Source organism: Dendronephthya gigantea, unplaced genomic scaffold, assembly GCF_004324835.1.
Source record: "Dendronephthya gigantea isolate DGI-Jeju-01 unplaced genomic scaffold, DenGig_1.0 000043F, whole genome shotgun sequence".
NCBI lineage: Eukaryota > Metazoa > Cnidaria > Anthozoa > Malacalcyonacea > Nephtheidae > Dendronephthya > Dendronephthya gigantea.
In genome coordinates, this window is record NW_021163053.1 from 910415 (window position 1) to 931622 (window position 21208).

At 36.5% G+C, this 21208-nt stretch overlaps 6 protein-coding genes across 6 annotated transcripts; 1 reads left to right on the forward strand and 5 right to left on the reverse strand.

Moving 5' to 3' along the window:
* Positions 1–1016: 1016 nt before the first annotated feature.
* Positions 1017–3810, reverse strand: LOC114527236 (transcription elongation factor A N-terminal and central domain-containing protein 2-like). Its single transcript, XM_028548883.1, has 3 exons — positions 3565–3810; positions 2977–3321; positions 1017–1498 (listed from the first exon to the last, which is right to left on the reverse strand). Exons 1-3 carry the CDS (start codon positions 3664–3666, stop codon positions 1295–1297), a joined length of 651 nt encoding a protein of 216 aa, XP_028404684.1. The 5' UTR covers positions 3667–3810; the 3' UTR covers positions 1017–1294.
* Positions 3811–8685: 4875 nt separating this feature from the next.
* Positions 8686–10012, reverse strand: LOC114527234. Its single transcript, XM_028548882.1, has one exon. It carries the CDS (start codon positions 9961–9963, stop codon positions 9109–9111), a length of 855 nt encoding a protein of 284 aa, XP_028404683.1. The 5' UTR covers positions 9964–10012; the 3' UTR covers positions 8686–9108.
* A 702-nt stretch (positions 10013–10714) lies between these two features.
* LOC114527168 (exosome complex component RRP40-like) lies at positions 10715–12962 on the reverse strand. The gene is made up of 4 exons (XM_028548800.1): positions 12707–12962; positions 12344–12493; positions 12040–12188; positions 10715–11848 (listed from the first exon to the last, which is right to left on the reverse strand). The coding sequence occupies exons 1-4, from the start codon at positions 12926–12928 to the stop codon at positions 11638–11640; spliced, it is 732 nt and encodes a 243-aa protein (XP_028404601.1). The 5' UTR covers positions 12929–12962; the 3' UTR covers positions 10715–11637.
* Positions 12963–13633: 671 nt separating this feature from the next.
* Positions 13634–15192, forward strand: LOC114527313 (radial spoke head 1 homolog). Its single transcript, XM_028548974.1, has 4 exons — positions 13634–13836; positions 14045–14262; positions 14421–14477; positions 14800–15192. The coding sequence occupies exons 1-4, from the start codon at positions 13634–13636 to the stop codon at positions 15081–15083; spliced, it is 762 nt and encodes a 253-aa protein (XP_028404775.1). The 3' UTR covers positions 15084–15192.
* On the reverse strand, positions 15165–16687 carry LOC114527216 (U-actitoxin-Avd3l-like). Its single transcript, XM_028548863.1, has 4 exons — positions 16533–16687; positions 15943–16134; positions 15680–15817; positions 15165–15529 (listed from the first exon to the last, which is right to left on the reverse strand). Exons 1-4 carry the CDS (start codon positions 16582–16584, stop codon positions 15525–15527), a joined length of 387 nt encoding a protein of 128 aa, XP_028404664.1. The 5' UTR covers positions 16585–16687; the 3' UTR covers positions 15165–15524.
* A 1286-nt stretch (positions 16688–17973) lies between these two features.
* On the reverse strand, positions 17974–20434 carry LOC114527215 (four-domain proteases inhibitor-like). The gene is made up of 5 exons (XM_028548862.1): positions 20294–20434; positions 19803–19958; positions 19280–19435; positions 19006–19161; positions 17974–18097 (listed from the first exon to the last, which is right to left on the reverse strand). The coding sequence occupies exons 1-5, from the start codon at positions 20340–20342 to the stop codon at positions 18081–18083; spliced, it is 534 nt and encodes a 177-aa protein (XP_028404663.1). The 5' UTR covers positions 20343–20434; the 3' UTR covers positions 17974–18080.
* Between the last annotated feature and the right edge of the window lie 774 nt (positions 20435–21208).

The following is a 21208-nucleotide window of genomic DNA, read 5'->3' on the forward strand; positions in this document are numbered from 1 at the left end:
TAAAAACGTTTAGGCGTTTAAATCTTGTCATTTCCAAGCGTGTGCCTTATTAGTCGTTTTATGCAGCATATACTTGTTAGGGACCGCCCCCCCGAGACCAGGAAAAGCTTAAATACGTTAAATTTACCTTCGCTCTCAGGGCTAGCCACTGTAGCTGATTCGTCTATGACGCGCTACGCTTGTGGCGATGCATACTCTGTTTCTCACTGAGACGTAACGGTTAGGTGCACATACATCATGGTCTGGGGGCCGTAGTGCATCTCCCCCTTAGACGGCCGTTAAGATGTGAGTTATGGGGGGGAGTTCTTCCTATAGCAACCGCCCTGCACCTTTCGTAGTTGTAACTATGCTGAATATTGCAGCCGGTTGTATAACCAGGTTAGATTGTGGCATAGGCTGGATGATCTCTTTTGGGTGTTTTTCCCCAATTTTTTTTTTTGGCAAACTTTCCAAATTTTTCTTTTACATACAAAAAAATACTGTTATTAAACATATATAGAACGGATAGGGTTTGAAAAAAAAATTAACATCGACTAAAAACCACCTTAATTAACCCCTGAATACTCTCCCCAGTCTCTGCATGGCTGAGTCTATGAATTAAACAATAGTACAATACCAGAAATCATTCATAAACATCAAACATCTTCAAAGACAATTTGACAAAGACAAAGACAAAGACAATAGGGATCCGAAACTATGTCTATACTATATTCTATACTGTTATCTATACAAATACCAAATGATGTGGGAATTTCTGTAATTAAAATACTCTAATGTAATCTAAACTAATTCCATTCAGTGAGAACAGGTAACATTATGCCTTTGCCTAAATGAAATCACGAAATAGTTTTAACAGCTAGCTAAAATAGACAAGTCACAAGAAACTTTCTTGCCGCGTTTAATCACAGGCCTTTATCAGAAGTATAGAATTACTATAAACGATCTATTAGCAGCTGGGGAAGTACAAATAATTATTTCATCCAACCACAACCACATCTCTACAAAAATAACAGGTTTTTAATAAAATTGAATTACATAATTTTTATTACAAGATTATAGTCGTTTCTCTTCACGATCTATCATCGGGACAGGTGGGCCTGGTCACAACTATGTCCTGCACAACGATTGCGAACAAAAATTCAAAACTGAAACCACGCTAAAAACGATCACAGATCACGAAACATAGCTTATCAATTTGTTCAGTTCTTATCATTTTTTTTCAGTTCTTTTGCTTGAAACACATCGTTCTGGTAAATCGTTATAGAACTACATATAGAAGTTCATAATTGTTATGTTACTTTTTACTTTCTGTGTATAGACATTTTGAAAGGATATGGTCAGGTGTCATTGTCCCCTGTCTAACGTTCTTTTGTACATTTTTGTCACTTTTTATACAAAAAACAATTGAACGCACACTCCGTTTGTATCTGTTGTCAACCCTCCGTTCGCATTTTTCGAATAACCTTTTCTCAAGCACTTCCGTCGTAGGGTCAGTTAACTGTGGGAGAACGAGTAGCAATAAAATTAATGAGTGAAAAATGATTTTTAGTCTTTTCCATTTAACCTTAGATCTAATCTTCAACATGGGATAAAATGAGATGCAAGTCTTCACTAAAAGCATGGAGATATTGGCAGATGCAGCAGGTTGAAAGCTCTGTGGTAATTACACTAATAGCGACCTTAAGCAAGTATGACGCAAATGCGACGACGACGGCTATCAATACAATGCGTCATTGAAAAGAAATGAATAATTAAAGACCCATGATGGGTTTTAGAAGTCGTCTTCGTTCTGTTTACAACGGGAAAACGTGGTTTTTTACGTCTTGCCTAGAACGGGTGCATTTCATGACCCAGGGAGCGCTACCTCGAATTCCGCTCTACAGAATTGTCCTTGAACATAAACACAATGTTCTTAACGCCTTATACTCACTAAATCGGTACAATTAATAATATACAACAACAACTTTGCCATATAGCATTTATTTAAAGGAGTATTTCAACCGCGTCGTCGTCGTGTTGCCGTCCTACATGCTTAAGGTCCCTAATATGCTTCACTGACTGCAACCTCGTTTCCAGGGCATTTTTCCCAATGACAAAAAGGGAAATGCTCTGGGTATGAGGTTGCACTGACTGATGTATGTCAATTCTCTCCTACATATAACATACTGACCTAATACCACAAGCTTTAGGAACTATGACCAGTTTTACAAGTCATGATATACCATAATATCATAAAGATTATTCATATCTTATGGAGATAATAAGTTATTATAACTTCCTTTTGGCATTAAAGATTAAAATTAATAGGAAATTAGCATGGGTAAATCGATTATGATTTTTGGCACTTCACTCCATGCAGGTAAATCCTAGAGGTTTTAAATGGTCTTAATTTCGAGTGGAATTAGGAATTATACACAAGCCAGGAACAGTTGATGGAAAAATGAGTCAACTATAGGTCCTCTGACAGGAATCAAACCTACGCTTTTACCCTCACCTATTCCCAGCATTACCAACCTATACACATTAACCACGCTCGCTTTTGTCAGCTACCTCTGTAGCTCAGTGGCAAGAGCATTGCACCGGCATCGCAAAAGCATAGGTTTGATTCCTACTGGAGGACCTATAGTTGACTCATTTTTCCATCAACTGTTCCTAGTTTGAATTTGAAGTGTGTATTAAAACCTCTGCAAATTAGCATGTACTACCATCCTATACTAGAGAAGATATTAAAGTAATAAAGTTGTTAAGAGATTATGACATGATCTATCTCTACTTTAAGACAAATAATGCATAATGCTTTGCAAGTATTAGGTGATATTTTAATATAATTGCTGCAATGCATCATTCGATCATAAGCTTACAAACAGCATATTAAAATTAATGCAACATAGTCATAGTCAACAACACAGTCAAAATTTGTGATTGACTTGCATCTCATTTGATTCTGCTGAAAAATAAATTGGCAAATTAACTTACAGTGGTATTTAAACCATCACTGATCAATTTCCTTGCTTTACATCTCAATATTTCAGTCTTGGCATCACATTGTACATCAACACATTCCCTTTTAGTGTTTTCCTCTATAACTATTCTCTTCCAACTTCTTACAATACATCTTGCTAATTCTTTAACTGATTTATGTTCTGATTTCCGAAGCTTATTCACAGATTGACCAATCTTTGTGTCCTTTAATACTTTTGTTGATGGGTTCATAGACTTTAGTTTTTGTAAAATTTCTAATAGTTTATCTTCAAATACATCATCCTTATGGTTTTCTAATGCTGATTTTAAATGTAGAATGTCTTCTATAACAACTACTCTCTAGAATGAAATAATTCAAATAACCTAGTTCAATATCATACAACATATATTGTATTACTATTAAAATTTTTATGGTATATTTTATACCATTCATTTATAGTACAATATCTAGGTAATTATGCTGCATCCCTCCTCCCCCCCTAACACAACTACAAAGGCACCAGGTAGTACTGAAAACTGACAGCTTAGAATAAATTGACTAACCAATTCCACCACATATTTCTTTCATTAAAACATACTTACTGAAAGTGACTCAATGGTAACTTGTTTTAATTTTGATTCTTTTCGTTTGGTGGGCTTTTTATCCCGTGGACTTCTCGGTCTACGTGTGACAAAGCTATCCATCTAACTTGTAAATAGTTATTTAATACTAGTAACGAAACAAATTGCAGAATGAAGCTATTGAAGCATATGTAAAAATACCGAAATCCAAAATCTTTAGAGTCGAGTTTTATAACTTCATTAACGAAATTAGTGTCCTTCTTGGTAGTCCCCACTGACCCAACACTAGACCTGGACCACAGAGCTTAGCCCAGTGAACTGAAATAAAACTGGAACGCTCACTCTGCCGGAAGTTTGAAGCCAAGATGGCGGATCATGAAGCCTTTCTTGTAGGTATGATCTAGGCCTCCACGCGGAAATTTTGTCGGGAATTCTGATTTTTCCTTTGAAGTTTCCGCGCCAGAGGCCTGGATCATACCTACAAGAAAGGCATCATGATCCGCCATCTTGGCTTCACTCATCAATGAGGGAAAGTCATAGAGTGAGAGCGTTCCAGTTTTATTTGAGTTCACTGGCTTAGCCTGCAACCTGGATTGCAACCTCGTACCCAGGGTCTTCTGTGTTCACGGGGCGCGGAACTACTCGACGAAGACCCAACCTGGTATTGTGGACGAGCAAACTTCAATCTGAGTCAATGGCAACTGGCCAGCCAGGAATTTGAGGGTGGCTTTAGCATAAAAGTCTGTTCATACGGTCCACGTATGGAATGTAGTCTGTTGTTGATACAGCAATACTAATTACTAATTCAGTCAAATGGCTCAAATGGAGCGAGTTGTCACAGCTAGGCGAGGTAAAAAGCGCATCACATCAAAGGCTCAACCTGATTAGTCTTTCATATGCAGTTTTCACCTCGCTAAGCCGGGATAACTCGCTCCAAAGAGAGCGGCAAAAAAACACCCAAGTCCCACTATACAAAGCCATTTACCTTCTTATAAAACCTTCTAGTCATCATCAGGGCTGCGGGGCAACTGGGGGAACTCGCTTTTAGGTATTTTATGTAATTTAACGAAGTGCCTTTCTCTTATGGAAATTGTTGGAAAAGTAAAGTGACCAATGTTCTTGCAGGAGGACCATTCACGAGGTTAACCCCATATCAGTAGCGTAGCCAGCCTGTCGATTTGTCCCGCTATGCTAATATTTTCGTGTTCACTGATCGTGAAAACAATAGATTTCTAAAGACACGAATGATTATAATAACTCGAAATTTACATAGCGGGACAAAATCGTCAGGCTGGCTACGCCTCTGCCCCATATTGCATGCTAAATCTGATTGCTAGAAATTTCTAAACATGGAGAAGTAGCTAAATATACGTAATGAGTCCACAATTACGTTTTTAAAATTCTTTTACGACAGTGTTCTGGGAATCGAACCCAGAAGCCACGCACGCATTTTCATCACTTTCAACAAACACGTTTTGGTTTGGCCCCAGGCATGGACACTGTTTTTTAAAGCCAAACGAAAAGGAGGGAAACCGGAGTGCCCGGAGAAAAACCCTCCAAAGGTAACCTGAATTTCAGGTTACCTGATCAGCGGTCTGAATTTTGGTATTTCGTTAGAAATAGCCTCAATGACAGTTCAGTTTTTATCTATATATAGTTCACCGTTTCAGTTCCGCTCATCCGAACCGAGTCCCAGGAGTTGCCATGCAATTCTTGAGCTTCGTTAATTCGAACCTGCTGGTGGTCTAACACGTGCGCATATTGTCCGCTGCAAAACGCGAGCTCTTAGAAATTAACGGCGCTTTGTCTGACAATGGCAACAAAAATTATTTCAATTATTCAAATGTTCATTTCTAATAAAGAAATACACGACTTGCATGCAATTTTTTTATCTCAAACCGATGTAGACAACAACACTCTTCTACTACCCCTTCTTAATACATGTACCTCGTATGCATCCTTTTATCTCTTTTTATACTCTTATGGCTGACCGAAAATGGAGGAAATAAACGTAATCGGGCTCAACATGCAACTCACTCATGCAATATGGCTAATCAATGACTCTTACCTTTGGCACCGTATAATCATTACCTTACGGTAAACAATGTACCGAATTCCATGTGCATTTGCGTCACTGCTCCATTCCAAACAGTTGTGTTCTTCTCCAACAACATCTCGATTCTCGACGGTGGGCGTGCAAGAAAGTTAAAATCATAGTAAGTGTGTCAAAATGCAAAGGGTTTTTTTTAAACGTTAGCTTTTCAGACAAGAGGGTACTAGTATATTAACAGTATTAACCTACAATTGAATCACTACTATACCCCAGATAACCCCATTATACAAGTCCAGTTATCATGCGATGTAACATATCATGTAATAGAGGAAGTGTATTTTTCTTTTTGTTCACATCAAGTTGGTCAAAATTAGATTACGTTTATTTCCTCCATGTTTGAGATTAAGTGGATTTTCAGAGCTTATCGAGCAATCCGAAAAATTAATACCAACAAGCTGGGGAAACAGAAGGTGTTAATGTCGAAACATCCAAAGCCATTTGCTGTTCATTTCAAAGTTTAATAATTCGAACTTACATGTTCAAAGACTGAAGTATAATTTTTGATGCCACTGACAGACAGTACTTCGAAACGGTCGCATTATAACAGGCTAAATAGAGAACTTATATAATCATATAAGTACTCTGGATTACCTTGATTCGTATTGATCTAAAATTAGGCCAATACGAATTCAATAATATTTTCTCCTTGCGTGCGCGTCAGCCATGATAATTACATTTTCTTAGTTTCATTTCAACGCTTTAAAGCCATCATGCATCTTCCGCAGCTGTTAAGTCGTTCACACGCAACTTTAACTATGCATTGCTCTAATTAGTATGCCTATATATAATAATAGTATGTACCTTAACTAGCTTTCACTTGTACACCCTTCTCGTAGTCCATCATCTGATCCTGCCACAATCCTTCGACACCTGATCCAGCGACGATCCTTTATCATCTGGTCATGTGACGATCCTTCATCATGAGTCTGATCCCTTAGTCTGATACAAAAATATGATATCATTATTTTCAAAAGAGAAATATCACTTATGTATAAAGTATTCAAGATAAGCACTCAAAACCAGACTATAGACCTACAATATCTCCTACGCCACTCGTCCAAGGTCTTCGCATTGCGCACGCGAATACAAAATATTATGCAGGTTTTGTAGGAAATAATCATCGTTTTTTTCGAGAAGACTAGAACACTCGACTGTTATCTCCTTTTAAAAATACAATTTCTCATGCATTATTGTATTTTTTTAGTTGTCCGGACTATTGTCGTTCAAGATGGAGAAAATACAAGTGATTGGGGCCCCAGAATCACTTGTATTAACTCCACATGCGCTTGACACGACCAGGTTAACTCATGCAAAAACTACAATCCGAAAAGTTGAAAATTTAAGGAGGGAAACAGATGAGTGTTCAGCATATCTCAGCTAAAAGCGAAATCCCATGCATATTTTACGCATATTTTCATCGAAATCGAGTTTTGTATTTGCGTGCATAAATGTCCCAAGGCAGGCTTCGATATCTATTGACTCCGACGATTCTTTCTAAAAAAAGAAATTAGAAAACCTCGGTAAAACAGAAAAATTCACGGGCATATGAGGGCTAGTTAAAGTGACTTGCTTTCCGGGTATTTGGTCAAACTAATTGACATGGGACGCAAAGGAATCCACAACAGCACGATAAGATACTTCGAAAGTAAAAAACTACAATAGACAGGCTGAAATAACTCAGCACATGTCAAGTCAAGTATAAATTACGTACATATACCAATTTACCGGTCTAAACCAACATAAGGTGCTGACGGACGATTATACGGACGGACACAACAGTACGTGTCTGACTGAAACGCGTTGCACCAGTCGGGTAACCATTTCTCGGGAAAAATTAGGATAAAGTCTCAAAAAAGTTCTATTAAACTAACTATTTCTAGTTTCGGCCACCGTGTATAAACGTGTTGTTTCAAGTCACAAATGCAAGATACATGCATAAATTATACGTATTAATAGAACAATACTTGTTATTTGCTGCGAGCAAGCTTTCTCGATCTTTCGGCGCCGTAGTTCGTTCTAAAATGAAAAAAGCAAGGAAAAACCTAATCAAGTTATCAGTTCAATTGCATTTCAAATTTCATATTTTCAACCGAAATATACATAAGATATAGCAGAGAAAATCAGCAAGGACATGCCTCAAGTCGCTAATGACCTAATGTCTTTTGGGTATTTAAATCAACACAGCGATGGATTAATTATTTGCACAGTCAAAAATCAATCCAACAGATTCTCTCAACCAACCATGAACCATGACCATGTATCTCAGCAAAGATTCTCCCAACTTTTCCCTATACTTCTTCTAGTGATAGTTCTTCCTTTTTCAAAACCACAGTAAGTCTGACTTTCTTCTCAAATTCAACCGCTTTTTATTACCTGGAAAAAACATTCCAACGACAATGCACGTAGGCATCCATGACACTTAACAGTGAGGTCTATTTCAAACGTCGTGCTTCTCATGTCCAGAACGCATAAACAACAATAAATAAAGAGGCATCCGCATTGATTAACTATTGCTTTAAACGTTTTTGGCAATTAGAAACACCCAAAAAAGACTTTTGTAAATAATGCAAGGTCTACAGGGTGTCTCAAAAAAAACGAAAACTATTGAAATCACTCATTGTTAAATTTGAATGCCGTGTTCACGAATTTCAGCCCGTGGGGATTTAATGCAACTTATAAAATGCTAAATACGAAAAATTTGAAATAGTGAATACGCATAAATTTGAATTAGCCTTGTTATTCCTTCGAAAGAAAATGGTACAGCTGACTGCGGAACGAGTGTTTTTTGTGATATCATCCCAACAGAGTGCTTAGGCATTCAAACTCTAACAATTACATTGTTATGGGTGATTTCAATAGTTTTCGTATTTTTTGAGACACCCTGTATATGGCCAATTATATCGTATTATGCCATCAAAAAATACAAGAATATCATCGTGATTGTAATTTTCGTGATTGCAGACTAAATTCGCTATATTTCTTATATCGATATTTTAGTGTGCTTATAATATGCTTTTAATATGCCATAATGATGATACAAATTCACAGTTGTCACATGTATTGTACATTATTTCTCCCAATAACTTATATGTCTCCCAATAACTGATTATGTCTTAACGTCTGATTATATATTTTTCCCCTTCAGCGTATGTTGAAATGTTTCACTTGCCCAATGTCAATGGCAATAGCGAACGCTTATATTACAGACGGTGTCGGTTGAAAGTTCATTAACGACTTTGAATGAACACTAGTACTTGATTCGCAATGCAAGAAATTCATAAACTTACAGCACAGCAAGTGACGTACTTGGCACTGCTTGCGATACAAATTGACATAACTGCGTGATGATTGTTTCAACTGTCTATATTACTTAAAATTGTTTAAACTTTTATAGAGTTTACTACATCAAATAATGACCAGGAATAATAATGGTAGCTTTAATCTAAACGTAATTAAGATGTGCGCGGCACAGCATCTTCATTTTTGGTGTTAGTATCAAAATCAACAATAGATGTGTTCTCATCGATCGAAAATCCAAAGTTTGTACTAGCGGAAGGGCAATTGTTTTCAACTTTGGCTGAACCAGCGCTGTTCCATGGGTGTTTGCCGGAGCGTTTTGTTCGAAATTCCTTCATTCCATCTTCAAGTTTAGCCCTTTGATTGGATCGACGGCTTCTACGTTTTCTCCAATATCGCGTTGGAAACAAGCAGATAACATACACGACAATGATACCAATAAGTATGAATGGACCGGCTTCTTTTAAATGTTTATGAGATTCGATGAACTCGGTAATTTGGGGTACTCTAGCATACCAAAATAGAGTGACGATTAACAAGTTAAGGAGAAATAATGTCGTCAGAACGATATATGAACAAGGTATTTTGCAGCGAAACTTCTTAAAGATTATCGTCAAACACGGACAGTCAAGTTTACAACAAATTTTGGTCGGTTTCCCGATATCAGATCTGGGATGAGCGAGAGCCGTCAGAGTAGATTTCACGGACCAAGCACTCGTCATTGTAGAAGATTTATCATCTTGTGAGTATGTTCCGTTCTCGAAGTTTTCAATTTCTTTGATTATATCTCGTCGTTTGGGACTTAGACTTTTAAACATCATTTTGAGCTTGTCTAGTTTGTGATCATTAATAATGTCTCTTTTTATGAGATTATCAAACAGACTTATTCCATCTTTCATACCAGACCGCAATCCTTCAGGAATATCCCACATATGCACCAAATTTCGTAATTCGTTTTCACTTAGTTGGGAACTGATCTGGTTTAGTAGTAGTCGAAATTGATTTGCCATTGTAAAACGTGAGATTTTCAATTGAAATACGGAGTTATAAAATAACAATGTTTCGGTGAACGAGACCAGGACTTTAATGCTTGGATACGTGATGACTCGATACGTAATAAGTTGTTTGCAGTGGTATGCATGGGGAAATCCCCGTTGTCACAAATGTATATATATATGGTCATCAAGGTGGTTTGCGTATTTTTATTTGTTGAGAGCAGGGCGTTATGTAACACATTGTGTTCCGTTTGAGAGCTAAAAGCTAAGTTATACATCCGGGTCAAATTTCCACTGTAAAAGAGGAAAAGTGAAAGTGAGAAACTTGTGCTTATAGACATTTCTTGAGGACAACTTTGTTTGATGCACCCCGTGTTGCATCATCTTTTTTTATCACACTTGACAAATTGTAAATAATAAAACTTGCATGGCAACCCCTGACAAAGGCTTCGTTATTTTTGTGTCATATCGTTATGCACAGCAGGGAAAAACAAAAGGCCCTTTATATATTGTTAACCTGACACAATAGGAAATTATTTTATTATTATTCGCCCTAGCAACGCACATACACAGACTTTCTGGAATTCTGATTCTTTCAATATTTCACCAAATTAGTGAGCAACATCGCTTGTTTACACTTGCTGACAATTTTGTCCTATGTTATATTAAAAGAAAATTGGGGCAGAAGATTTATCTCGTTCAAGCAATAGTTTAAACTGATCTCTAAAATCTTGCTACGTTTTTCTATCATTTTGACTGAAAAGCAATAACGTTTATATAATAACTATAGTGAAACACGCAATGTGATTGGTCAATAGCCGTGCAGGATCAGACAATCCTGCACGCGTTTTAGACAATCCTGCACGCGAAATTTAATTTTAATAAAGTTAACCGTTGTTTCACTACAGTTATTTTATAAAACAATTACCAAATGATTTTCCGTGCAGGATTGCGTGATCCATGCACTTGGGATGTTGCTCGACTTTCGGAAAGCGTGAAAATACACTCGCCTACGGCTCGTGTATTTTCACGCTTTCCGAAAGTCTCGCAACATCCCGCGTGCATGGATCACGCAATCCTGCACGGAAAATCATTTGGTATTCCTTTAATCCACCATCTTGGGTTAGTGAGGACATACCAGGACATACACGCTGTCACTGATAAGGCACAAGAATGGTCATAGATATAATTCACTACAAGATAGCAACATGTAGTATGATGGGCGACTCGAATTCTTAAGCCTAATTCATATAGCGCAAGAGGTTCATATTCATTGAAGTTCTCAACAAGCAAAAACTGGCCCTGTTACACAGTGCAATCTACTTGCAACTCGCGATGCAATTTCACTTTTGAGAGATGAAAATTTGGCAACTACCGAACTTTTGTGATTTTACACTCCATGGACGTTTCTTACACTTACATTTTGAACACTCTTCTCTAATTAAATCTATTTAAAGTAGAATTGCATTGCAAGTTGTAAGAAAAATTGCATCGTGTAACAGGGCCTTAAGTAGAGAAAAAATGCTAGTGACACAGTTGAAGTGAAGGTCTTCAATGAAGACCGATTGCCATTGGCTTTGTGTGTATTGCCTCGAGCCTTAAGGAAGGTTTTGATCTACAAAGTCTTTAGTATGATGGAAATATTACCCACGTATAAGATGTATCAAATTATTATTGATGTATAAGTGTTCACTCACGCATTTCATTTGCTAGCTTATGTATATTCTGTTTGATTTGTGATAGTGTCATATACTCTGACTGTTCAATTGCATTCACTATAAGAATCGTATGATCAATACTTTTAGAGTTCACCCACGTTCTTCCATTCATTCCTATTGTTGATTCAAAAGGAAATACTTTTCCAAGAGTTTTAAGAATAGCACCATCTGGATTGAGCAATCTAAATGATAAAAAAGAAGTTTCAAAAACAAGTACGTATACAAGTACTTGTCTTTTATAAAGGAGACTTGACACAGACCAATCTAAGAGGAGAATGGATTTTTTATTCATGTGTAAATTAGATGTATCAGGGTGTTTGTGACTCAGGTAAGAAAAGGAAGAACAGTGACGTGGTTTATTATTAATCCTTACTTTCTACTTAATCCCAATGAATGTGAAAAAAGAAACCCATTCTCTAAAGGACCCATTCCATTGGATTTACCATTTCCATCTGTGCATACCATTTCAGCTTCCATATCTTTATTGGCAACAGCTAAACGACCATACACTAAATCTCCAATCTAAGACATAGATAACATGACAACTTAATTTCATTAATTATAAAAATGCATTATGATTATACATTATCCAAAAATAAGACTTTTAATACAATCTCAATGACTAAAATACTTATAGAGATTTTTTTAGATGATCTAAATCAAATATATTATGCTACCTTTAGTTGAGGTCTGTTTTTCTTTGTTGCTCCTTCAAATGCTAGAAATGGCAAAGAAGCTGCCATACTACTTCCTACATCAACTTGATAACTTTCGCTACCTCTGTTAGTTATTATTCCAACAACTTTCTCGTTCTTCACAGGAATGTACTAAAAACATCGATTATATTTGTAATTTTTTGAATGAATGACACGTGAAAAGGGGAAGAGAGTTATTTGAATTCATAATTCTGATCTCTACAGTTAATTATATCTGATTATTCCATATTTAATGTAATAATTTATATTTGAACATGCACGTTTTCGTTCTCAGTATAATTTCTTATACTACACACAGAGAATAGAATAAAATGGAATAATTACTCTTTTCTGGTCCGTATCAATCCAAAACGTTGTGTTTTCCTTTTCTCTTAACACACCACATTTATAAGCTATTATATTATCCTTGTCTACTTTCAGTCCAGGTCCAAGCTTTAGCTTTATCTTTTTATCGACATCTTGCCTATTCTTTATCTTCTCCCCAACAATACTTCCAGGTAAAACAACTTTGTTTATAAAATGAAAATTATACAATAGTTCCGCCATCTTGGAAATATTCGTGTCTGCGATCAATTATGGACCAATACTTTATGTTATTAATGTTATTAATGTCAAAAATGCAGACAGTACAGTCAGGGCTGCACTATTACTTCTTGTAGGGCGTAGGGATACCCTCATACCCACAGCCCTCTATAGGTGAAAATAGGTTATTCAGAGTGGCAGCCCTAAGTACAGTGCTTTTACGTTTATTGGTGCGCGACGACGACGCCCATCAGTACAATGGATGATAGATCAAATATCATTCATCATTCTTGGACTTCAGTGTGAATTAAAACGTGCTTTGCTTGCTTGCATTTGCCCTACCACACTTCCTCGAGCGAAGAATTCGCTATGTTTTTGTTTAGAAGCGCTTCCTTGAAAAATCTTTTTAGACTGAAAACGTTTCATCTCTTCAGATGGGGATCAGACTAATGATAATTTCTGTCCAATAAAAATCATCCGATGTAATACTATGGATTCTTGGAATAAAATCCATCCTCGACTTCAACAATCTGTTGGTTGTAATGTCGTTTCTTGTCCCGTTCGTTGGCTTTAAACGAGCTACTCAACGTGTTGTCATAGAGGTCTTTCACAGAGATCCATTGTGTGTATAGCACGCGTGTTCACGCGATCACTAATTAACTAAATTAATTAATTGTAACGTCACAATCTATTTTAACGCATTTGAGAAACTGCTTTAATTGCGAGAAGATGTCGGATTATGATAGCATTGAAGGCGATTTAGAAGAGTTGGGTAAAGAACGTAAAGGATGGTACGAAGGAGGTCGGGATTCTGAGGGCCAAAGACAGGGCTATGGGGAAGCATCGCATAAAAATGGAGATAAATATTGTGGTGGGTACGAAACTGGCAAGCGACATGGCTTTGGAAAGTACAAGTTTAGGAATAAAGCAAGGTAAGTAAAAAACGCGCCACTATTAAATAACAGTAATATTAAAATAAACTAATACATGCATGAGAAAGAAGCTTCTGAACTATCAGTAAACGATCGTCCTGCTTTTTTCTGACCTTTTTTCTGCTTTTACGAATTGAAATTTGAAAACAGTTACTGTATAACAACTTGTGGATATCCTACCTGCGTTATTGTTTATCTAAATTCAAAGGTTTGAAGGTGAATATTGTAAAGGTGTGAAGGACGGAATGGGAACATTTATCTACCCAGATGGTTCAAAATACGAAGGAGAATGGAAGGCAGGTATTCGAGACGGGTTGGGAAAGTATACCTACGTGAATGGTGATTGGTATGATGGATCATGGAAACACAACACTAAAGAAGGACATGGGGTGTATTATCATAGCGAAACTGAGGCCAAATATACAGGTGTCTATAGTTTTCTATTCAAATGATACTCATACATATCTAATTAATTCATTGATATACTAGATTTTAAAATACACCCATATTTCCTAGTCTAAGATATGACAATGACAACTTTTGAATTGATTTCTAACAGAAAATTACTATGTACTTTCATTTAGTGAACCAATTTTCCCATAACGTTATAAAGCCCTCGTTGATCCGACAGCATTTCGTTAGTGAACACTTGTTTGCCTAAGACTAGGACCTGAATTGCAGAAAAGCAATCCAAATAGTTGCCGGCCAGATAAAATTGGCAGAAAAATTTATTGAGTAAAGAGCGCAGTACCTACAAGCAGCGTGGTTAAATATAGGCCTGATAAGTCAGTGACATACTGGGCTATTATCTAACAAGTCTGAGTAAAGCGTCTAAGAAGCAGTTGACCAGGTGAAAAAAATAAAATTCTCCGAATAAACTTTTCCGGTTTAGTGTTACGACGCAAGTTGAACCTTTCAGGTTTGCCATTGCCAAGTTGCAATTTTCGCTGCCTATTTTTATAGGAATGTGGTCAGCGGGAATACGGGAAGGTTATGGAGGTATGATGAACAATCATTTCACCTATCATGGATATTTCAAAAACAACAATCCCTATGGACCGGGCACCATGTCGTTCAATGGATGTCAGCAACATGGGGAATATGTTTTGACTGATGTTTTTGTGAGGAAAAATGGCATGTTAGAAACTGAACAGGAGCCAACATGGCGTTGTACCGAGTTGGTCTATTCCAGTGCACCCAAGGAATCGTCATCAGACGAACAAGAGGAGGATAACGATGATAAATAACACTCAGACTGAGATAGACTCGGTAGCTTATATATATTATCGGAAAGAAAAATCGCATATATAATTGTTGTAGTGGATTTTTTAAACAAATAAATCATAGTGAATTTGTGTAGCCTTCTAAACGTAGTTTACGTGAACTTGTGTAGCCTTTTAAATGAAACCTGGCCGTGATAGGAGGGCGGTGGGAAGATATAATGACAGGGACAGTTTTAGAGTTTGTGGTATATGGGGCTAGTGGAAGTAATGGCAGCAGTAGCAATACTTAATACTAGTATAACAGTTGTTGTGCATAACAGTATATTGTATTATTGGACCTTTTAGTAAGCTAAATTAATACACGAATCAAAACATCAAAACGATTTACAAAGAACATCTAAAATGAGTGAATTGATAATTCCACACCGAGTTGTTTTCCTGCGTACTTGCCTGGAACGTTTCTATTTAATCTAAAAATGATAAAGTTTTATTGACAAAGCGAAGTAAACCCCGATCACAGCTTGGAAGTTTGAAGAAATCCAACAAAGCTCCAATAGTCCGACCCTAATTCACCCAGTCGAACACGTACTTTCTTGCTACACCGCTCCACTATAACTTACCACACTCTCCATTGTAACCAAATGACACTTGACCATTAGTTTTACAAGTAGCAATATCCAAAGAACACTGGTTGGAATATGTTTCCCCGTTGGTTGCACACACTGGTTTATAAATATAAGGACACACTTTTGTGCAACCTAAAATTGAAAAATGCTGCCTCTTAATTTTGAGTACTAGCTAGCATGTCTTTATAAAATACTGATAATTACATTAGCCATCTAGCGGGCCATATAATGCTGTATAACGACCATCATAGACTTACCACAAGCTCGTTTACATTCTGCTACATTTCTGAAATTATTTCTGTTGCCGCCACAACCTCCATAAGTAAACATGAGACATCTTTGTTGCTCGGCGTTGTAATAATAACGTGGAAATCCGGCACGACAAGATCCTGTTCTCCCCGGCAGCAAGCAAATGTCTGAATCTGGAACCCATCTTGCATCGCCAATAACTAAAGATAAATAATTAAATAACATAGTTTGAAATCATTTTCCTCCTTCAAAATATGAGGAGGATCCTGTTTCTTTTGGTGATTGATGTTCGTCAGCAACTAACTACAAAGTGCAGTCATGCAGTCATTGTTAGTAATTTACGGTTGCCAAACTTTTTTCTCTGGGTCTATGGGCTAGGGAGGAGCGAGGGTATATGGAAGCAACTGTTTAACATTTAGTCTCTAAAACATTTCAGGTATTTTGCGATCGAACGATTCACATCAAACATGTACAAGTCCTTTCCAGCAACTGAACTAATTCAACAGTATAAATACCCCCCTTATTGGTGTCACAGTATGTTGTAAACGAAAACACACCATGTTTCCTTTAGTTGCTTCAGAAATAATTTTTTACTTACCTAAAATAACTGCAAGAAATAACGAAAAGGAAACATTTAAGTTCATCTTCATAATCGTAGCAAAAACAACTCAAGCCAAAGATTGTTCAGACGCGTCTGATTATAGATGAAACTTTCTCCAAACTTTGCCTTTTATCGCCTTTTATAGAAAACAATCAGTATACGTATAGGCGGTATAGCTATTGTATTGACAATAATGCTATTTACTCAATTTCGTAAAAAAATTGAGTCTCAATAAAATTCGCGGCTATGTCACGATTTGTAAATTAAATTTTGACAATTGCATCATTAGAAAAAAACAATTAGACAAAACTTAGCTTTGGACAAACCGACTTTTTTAATCATCAACGGATGGGCATTAACCGACACTATGCATGGTATATTATACATTTTCTTTTCTATAAATAACGATGATTTTAAAGGAAACGGTCAAATTTTGTCCAAACTAATGCGTACCAAATTGCACGGCGAGTCATGCAATTAGCACAGTTTCTGACACATTATGGACACTCGCTTATGGAGTTAACTAGAAAAATATTTCGTATTTTACATGGAGAAACCCAGCAAGGATTTTCATGATATGATAACACATGTATTTATTGCGCGGTTTTAGTTGTTAAAAAGTTAACTGATCCTGCAAATAAAGCATCAGCTGTTTTCATGAACCAAACAAATAAGTTGCAGTTGCAGACATAACAAACGTTTAAATTAAGGAACACAAAGACAAAAGCCACATTTGACTGACGCTATAATTTTTTAATTGTGACTTAGTAAAATATATTGAGAATGCAGATTTAATGAAATATAATGAGTATAGAACTGAGATACGGTTCGGAAAATAAAACCGCCAAAATTCAATAATGAATCAATAAAGGTAAAAAAGAAAAACATAAAGATTTTTATTCTCTTCACATTGCCATGCCATACCCATAGTTTTAATTAAAAAAAGAGCGTCAGGTGGCTATACAACATATAACAGAGGCAAGGGGTTTAGATTGTCATAGAGTTGACGTAAATCGTATATCACAAAAAATTGCTTCAAAATTAATTTTCCGTTAACTTGATACCCTTTTTAGGTGTTAGTTTGGGTACAACAATAACAACTCAATGAATAAGTTCTATATATATAGCGTTGTGTTCGCTCAAAGCGAGGACAGCAAGAAGCATTGTACACTGGGCCGCTGAGAGGGGGGGGCAGGGGGGTATTTTGCCCCGGGCCCCAAACCTGAAGGGGCCCCCAACTGAAAGAACCTAAAATTAAAGCACCTTAAAAAATGTTGTTGGTACACTCGACCATAGTCGAATACCCCGTTTTCCGGCGGACTCGACCATGGTCGAATACGCCATTTTTCATTGGAAGTTCATAAGATAAACATGCAGCAATAAAAAATCTTCTTGGAACAGGTCATAGAATCAGACACAAAAACACTGCACATGATAATTATAATGCAAGCCGACTGGAGCATTTTATTTCATTCTTACTAATCAAACAGCAACAGTAACTAATTAATTAAGTTCCTGAAGCTTGGATACATGTGTCTTTTCTTATTAGTTCTTTTCATCTTCTATAAAAAGAAATAAATATCACAAAAGACGGTATATGGGATAGTGTTTGCGTCGTTTTTACACCGATGATCTGCAAGGCAATTTAATCAGCTGCAATAGAATAATTGTATTAATATGGGCATGCAGGTGCTATCCGCTGCTATCCTACCTCCGCCACAGGCGTAATAGGGAGCTTTAGCTCAACTGCGAGCGGGTGGAAAAGAGAGCACGGCGTGCGCATATATCGAATGACGTATACTAACTGAATATATAGGACAAACATTTCCTTTACGGCTTTACGTCTTCAAATAATTTGTATATCAAATATATTAAATAATATCAAATAATCTATATGTAAGAAAATAATTTTATGTTCATTGAAAATAAGCGACGACCATTAGAAACGTGTCAGGGAAGAGGTGTGAAGGCTTAGTCCCTCGACCAACCTGACTTGCGGCCGTGACTTTTAGAAAATTGGTGAGTGGATGAGGCTGTGATTCCTATGTTTGCTGTCCACTTTATTTTTCATATTGATATAGAACACTATTCTTAAAAGACAATTGTATTAACCTTTCCCCAATTTTCTTAACCTTATAATAAAAATTGTCGGACTATGGGCCACAATGCATCCGAAATGGTAATCATTTCAAAAGCCACATTTCAATAATTCAAAAGCTTTGCGATCAATTTCCGGTGGTGAAGGAAGTTAGGCCAAAACATTACCTATTCTCATTATTTAAAACGCAAATAGTCGCAATAAAACGTTGTCTATTCTTATGTTAAACATTTTTACTAATTTTTATTAGCTGAGGTAATTAAGCGTTAATTGTATAATTAGTAAAAAATATTATAAAATGATACACACATATGCAAAATGCAATAATACCATTGATTGATACGCAATCCCAAACCTTCCACCTTAACTTACCACATCTTCCTTCATATGCCACGGAAATATCTTTATCCTGGAGACATGCTTCCACTTCCATCACACAAGTGTTACTGTAAGTATTACCATCGGAACCACAGACTGGTTGATAATTCCTTGGGCAAGGCTTAAAACATTTTTTCTCCGGAGTTATAACTGAAATTATAAAACCGTATTTTCAAGGAAGACAAAATCTTACGCTGTGTTATTAGGGATGTCAAAAAACACACAATGGCTGACAACAGTTGTACATGAATTTGCGGATTTTACTTACCCTTGTCCTTACACTTTCCTCTATGTTCAATGGTAATTTTCTTCCCAGCAGCACACGCACTCGCCTTCAGATTGCATGGGCTAGGATATGTTTTACCGTCGGAACCACAGACTGGACTATAGATCAGGGGACAGATTTTTGGGCAGTCATCCACAGCTAACGTAGAAATATAACGTTAATTGCACACACTGATTTATAAATATAAGGACACACTTTTGTGCAACCTAAAATTGAAAAATGCTGCCTCTTAATTTTGATGCTAGCATGTCTTTATATTTTTTATAAAATATTGATAATTGCATTAGCCATTTAGCGGGCCATAGCTATAGTAACGCTGTATAACGACCATCATAGAGTTAAACTCAAAACTGTGTGATAATTCCTTGGGCAAGGCTTAAGACATTTTTCCTCTGGAGTTATAACTGAAATTATATAACTGTATTTTCAAGGAAGACAAAATCTTACGCTGTGTTATTATACAATGGCTGACAACAGTGGTACATGAATTTGGGATTTTACTTACCCTTGTCGTTACACTTTCCTCTATGTTCAATGGTAATTTTCTTCCCAGCAGCACACGCCTTCGCCTTGAGATTGCATGGGCTAGGATATGTTTTTCCGTCGGAACCACAGACTGGATTATAGATCAGGGTACAGATTTTTGGGCAGTCGTCCATAGCTAACGTAGAAATAGAAACGTTCATTAATTGTATAAAATTATTAACTAAATTTGCATAGGTATATAGCATGCACAATCTCATCGTGTTTTATCTTTGTAGATGATTTTAATGTCTGGGGATTTCTAATAATTGGACGTCAAGCAACTGCGCTATTTTTGAAGCCGTCATATTTGCTGCACTTTTGGCTTCAACCAAAATGAAAGGCCACTGCATGGATTTTACACTATAAGTAGCTTGTTGAAAATGTAGAAAAAGTAGAAAATGTTGAATTTCGTCAGACGATGACACGATAAGGACACATGCATGACTAGAGACTGTTAAAAGTTTAATTCACCTGCAAACCCAGCCACCACTAACGACAAGAATATCAGTAACTGATTCATTTTTTTCTGTTCAGAGGTCTCAGGTTCACCGTACGAAGATACAATGTCCAAATGTACGTCAAAGTTAACACTTCAATCTATATTTCTTTGGACGTAATTTTGTCTTTATATACGACGGTTCTGTCAATTTTAATAACTCAGATCGACCAGGCAGATTTGTCAACATGATTAACCCAAACATATTAACCAAATGTTTTTTTAAAAATTTTTAATAACCGCCTAGGCGATATAATTTATGAAATGTTGACAAGGAATCAACAGAACAATTATTTTAACATATTTTTCAAAATCAAAGAGCGAGTTTAAAGGCTTTACTTTTTACTGAATAGACCTCCAGCTAACACTGATCGAAAAAATTAATGCTGGTTGCTACATGCACACGGGTGTATAACTATAGTAACACAATTAACTTTTATTAGGCTATAATGATGGACTGGAAAAAACAAATTGCGAGGTTATTGTGCAAGTCATCCATCAATGTATTTAGGTTGAAGTAAAATAAAATTTGACCATTTTAACCTGGTAATTTTATTTTTACTGCATCATTTAGTCATATAGCTTGAGCGTAATAATTTGCGTCAGTTAATCACGGCTATGTTAACAATATTTTGCATTTATATTAAAACCCACCCGCTAAACAAATGAACCATATGCGAAGCTAATTCGCTTAATATGTAATAAACTACAACAAACGCATTGCATGGCAACGTATACGTGTGTATGACATATTTTTAATGTTTTGAAAAAATATTTGAAATTAGAGCTAATTCTTGGCATTTTTCAACCATTTTCGCATATCTATAGCTATATCCGCGTATGCATGGTTGATCGAATGATTGTGCATGTGTAGCAGTTTTTCAAAGTAG

Excerpts from the sequence above, each read along its gene's own strand:
- LOC114527168 (XM_028548800.1), bottom strand. The coding sequence starts at position 12,928 with ATGGCGGAACTATTGTATAATTTTCATTTTATAAACAAAGTTGTTTTA. Across the intron at positions 12,189-12,343 it reads AAAACAGACCTCAACTAAAG|ATTGGAGATTTAGTGTATGG; the intron begins GTAGCATAATAT and ends TCTATGTCTTAG. Across the intron at positions 11,849-12,039 it reads TCATTGGGATTAAGTAGAAA|ATTGCTCAATCCAGATGGTG; the intron begins GTAAGGATTAAT and ends TTTATCATTTAG.
- LOC114527215 (XM_028548862.1), bottom strand. The coding sequence starts at position 20,342 with ATGAATCAGTTACTGATATTCTTGTCGTTAGTGGTGGCTGGGTTTGCA. Across the intron at positions 19,959-20,293 it reads AGTGGTGGCTGGGTTTGCAG|CTATGGACGACTGCCCAAAA; the intron begins GTGAATTAAACT and ends TTTCTACGTTAG. Across the intron at positions 19,162-19,279 it reads AGGAAAGTGTAAGGACAAGG|TTATAACTCCGGAGAAAAAA; the intron begins GTAAGTAAAATC and ends TTATAATTTCAG.
- LOC114527216 (XM_028548863.1), bottom strand. The coding sequence starts at position 16,584 with ATGAAGATGAACTTAAATGTTTCCTTTTCGTTATTTCTTGCAGTTATT. Across the intron at positions 16,135-16,532 it reads ATTTCTTGCAGTTATTTTAG|TTATTGGCGATGCAAGATGG; the intron begins GTAAGTAAAAAA and ends ATTTATCTTTAG. Across the intron at positions 15,818-15,942 it reads AGAATGTAAACGAGCTTGTG|GTTGCACAAAAGTGTGTCCT; the intron begins GTAAGTCTATGA and ends TTTCAATTTTAG.
- LOC114527234 (XM_028548882.1), bottom strand. The coding sequence starts at position 9,963 with ATGGCAAATCAATTTCGACTACTACTAAACCAGATCAGTTCCCAACTA.
- LOC114527313 (XM_028548974.1), top strand. The coding sequence starts at position 13,634 with ATGTCGGATTATGATAGCATTGAAGGCGATTTAGAAGAGTTGGGTAAA. Across the intron at positions 13,837-14,044 it reads AAGTTTAGGAATAAAGCAAG|GTTTGAAGGTGAATATTGTA; the intron begins GTAAGTAAAAAA and ends CTAAATTCAAAG. Across the intron at positions 14,478-14,799 it reads GATCCGACAGCATTTCGTTA|GAATGTGGTCAGCGGGAATA; the intron begins GTGAACACTTGT and ends CTATTTTTATAG.
- LOC114527236 (XM_028548883.1), bottom strand. The coding sequence starts at position 3,666 with ATGGATAGCTTTGTCACACGTAGACCGAGAAGTCCACGGGATAAAAAG. Across the intron at positions 3,322-3,564 it reads TTACCATTGAGTCACTTTCA|AGAGTAGTTGTTATAGAAGA; the intron begins GTAAGTATGTTT and ends ATTTCATTCTAG. Across the intron at positions 1,499-2,976 it reads GTGATGGTTTAAATACCACT|TTAACTGACCCTACGACGGA; the intron begins GTAAGTTAATTT and ends GTTCTCCCACAG.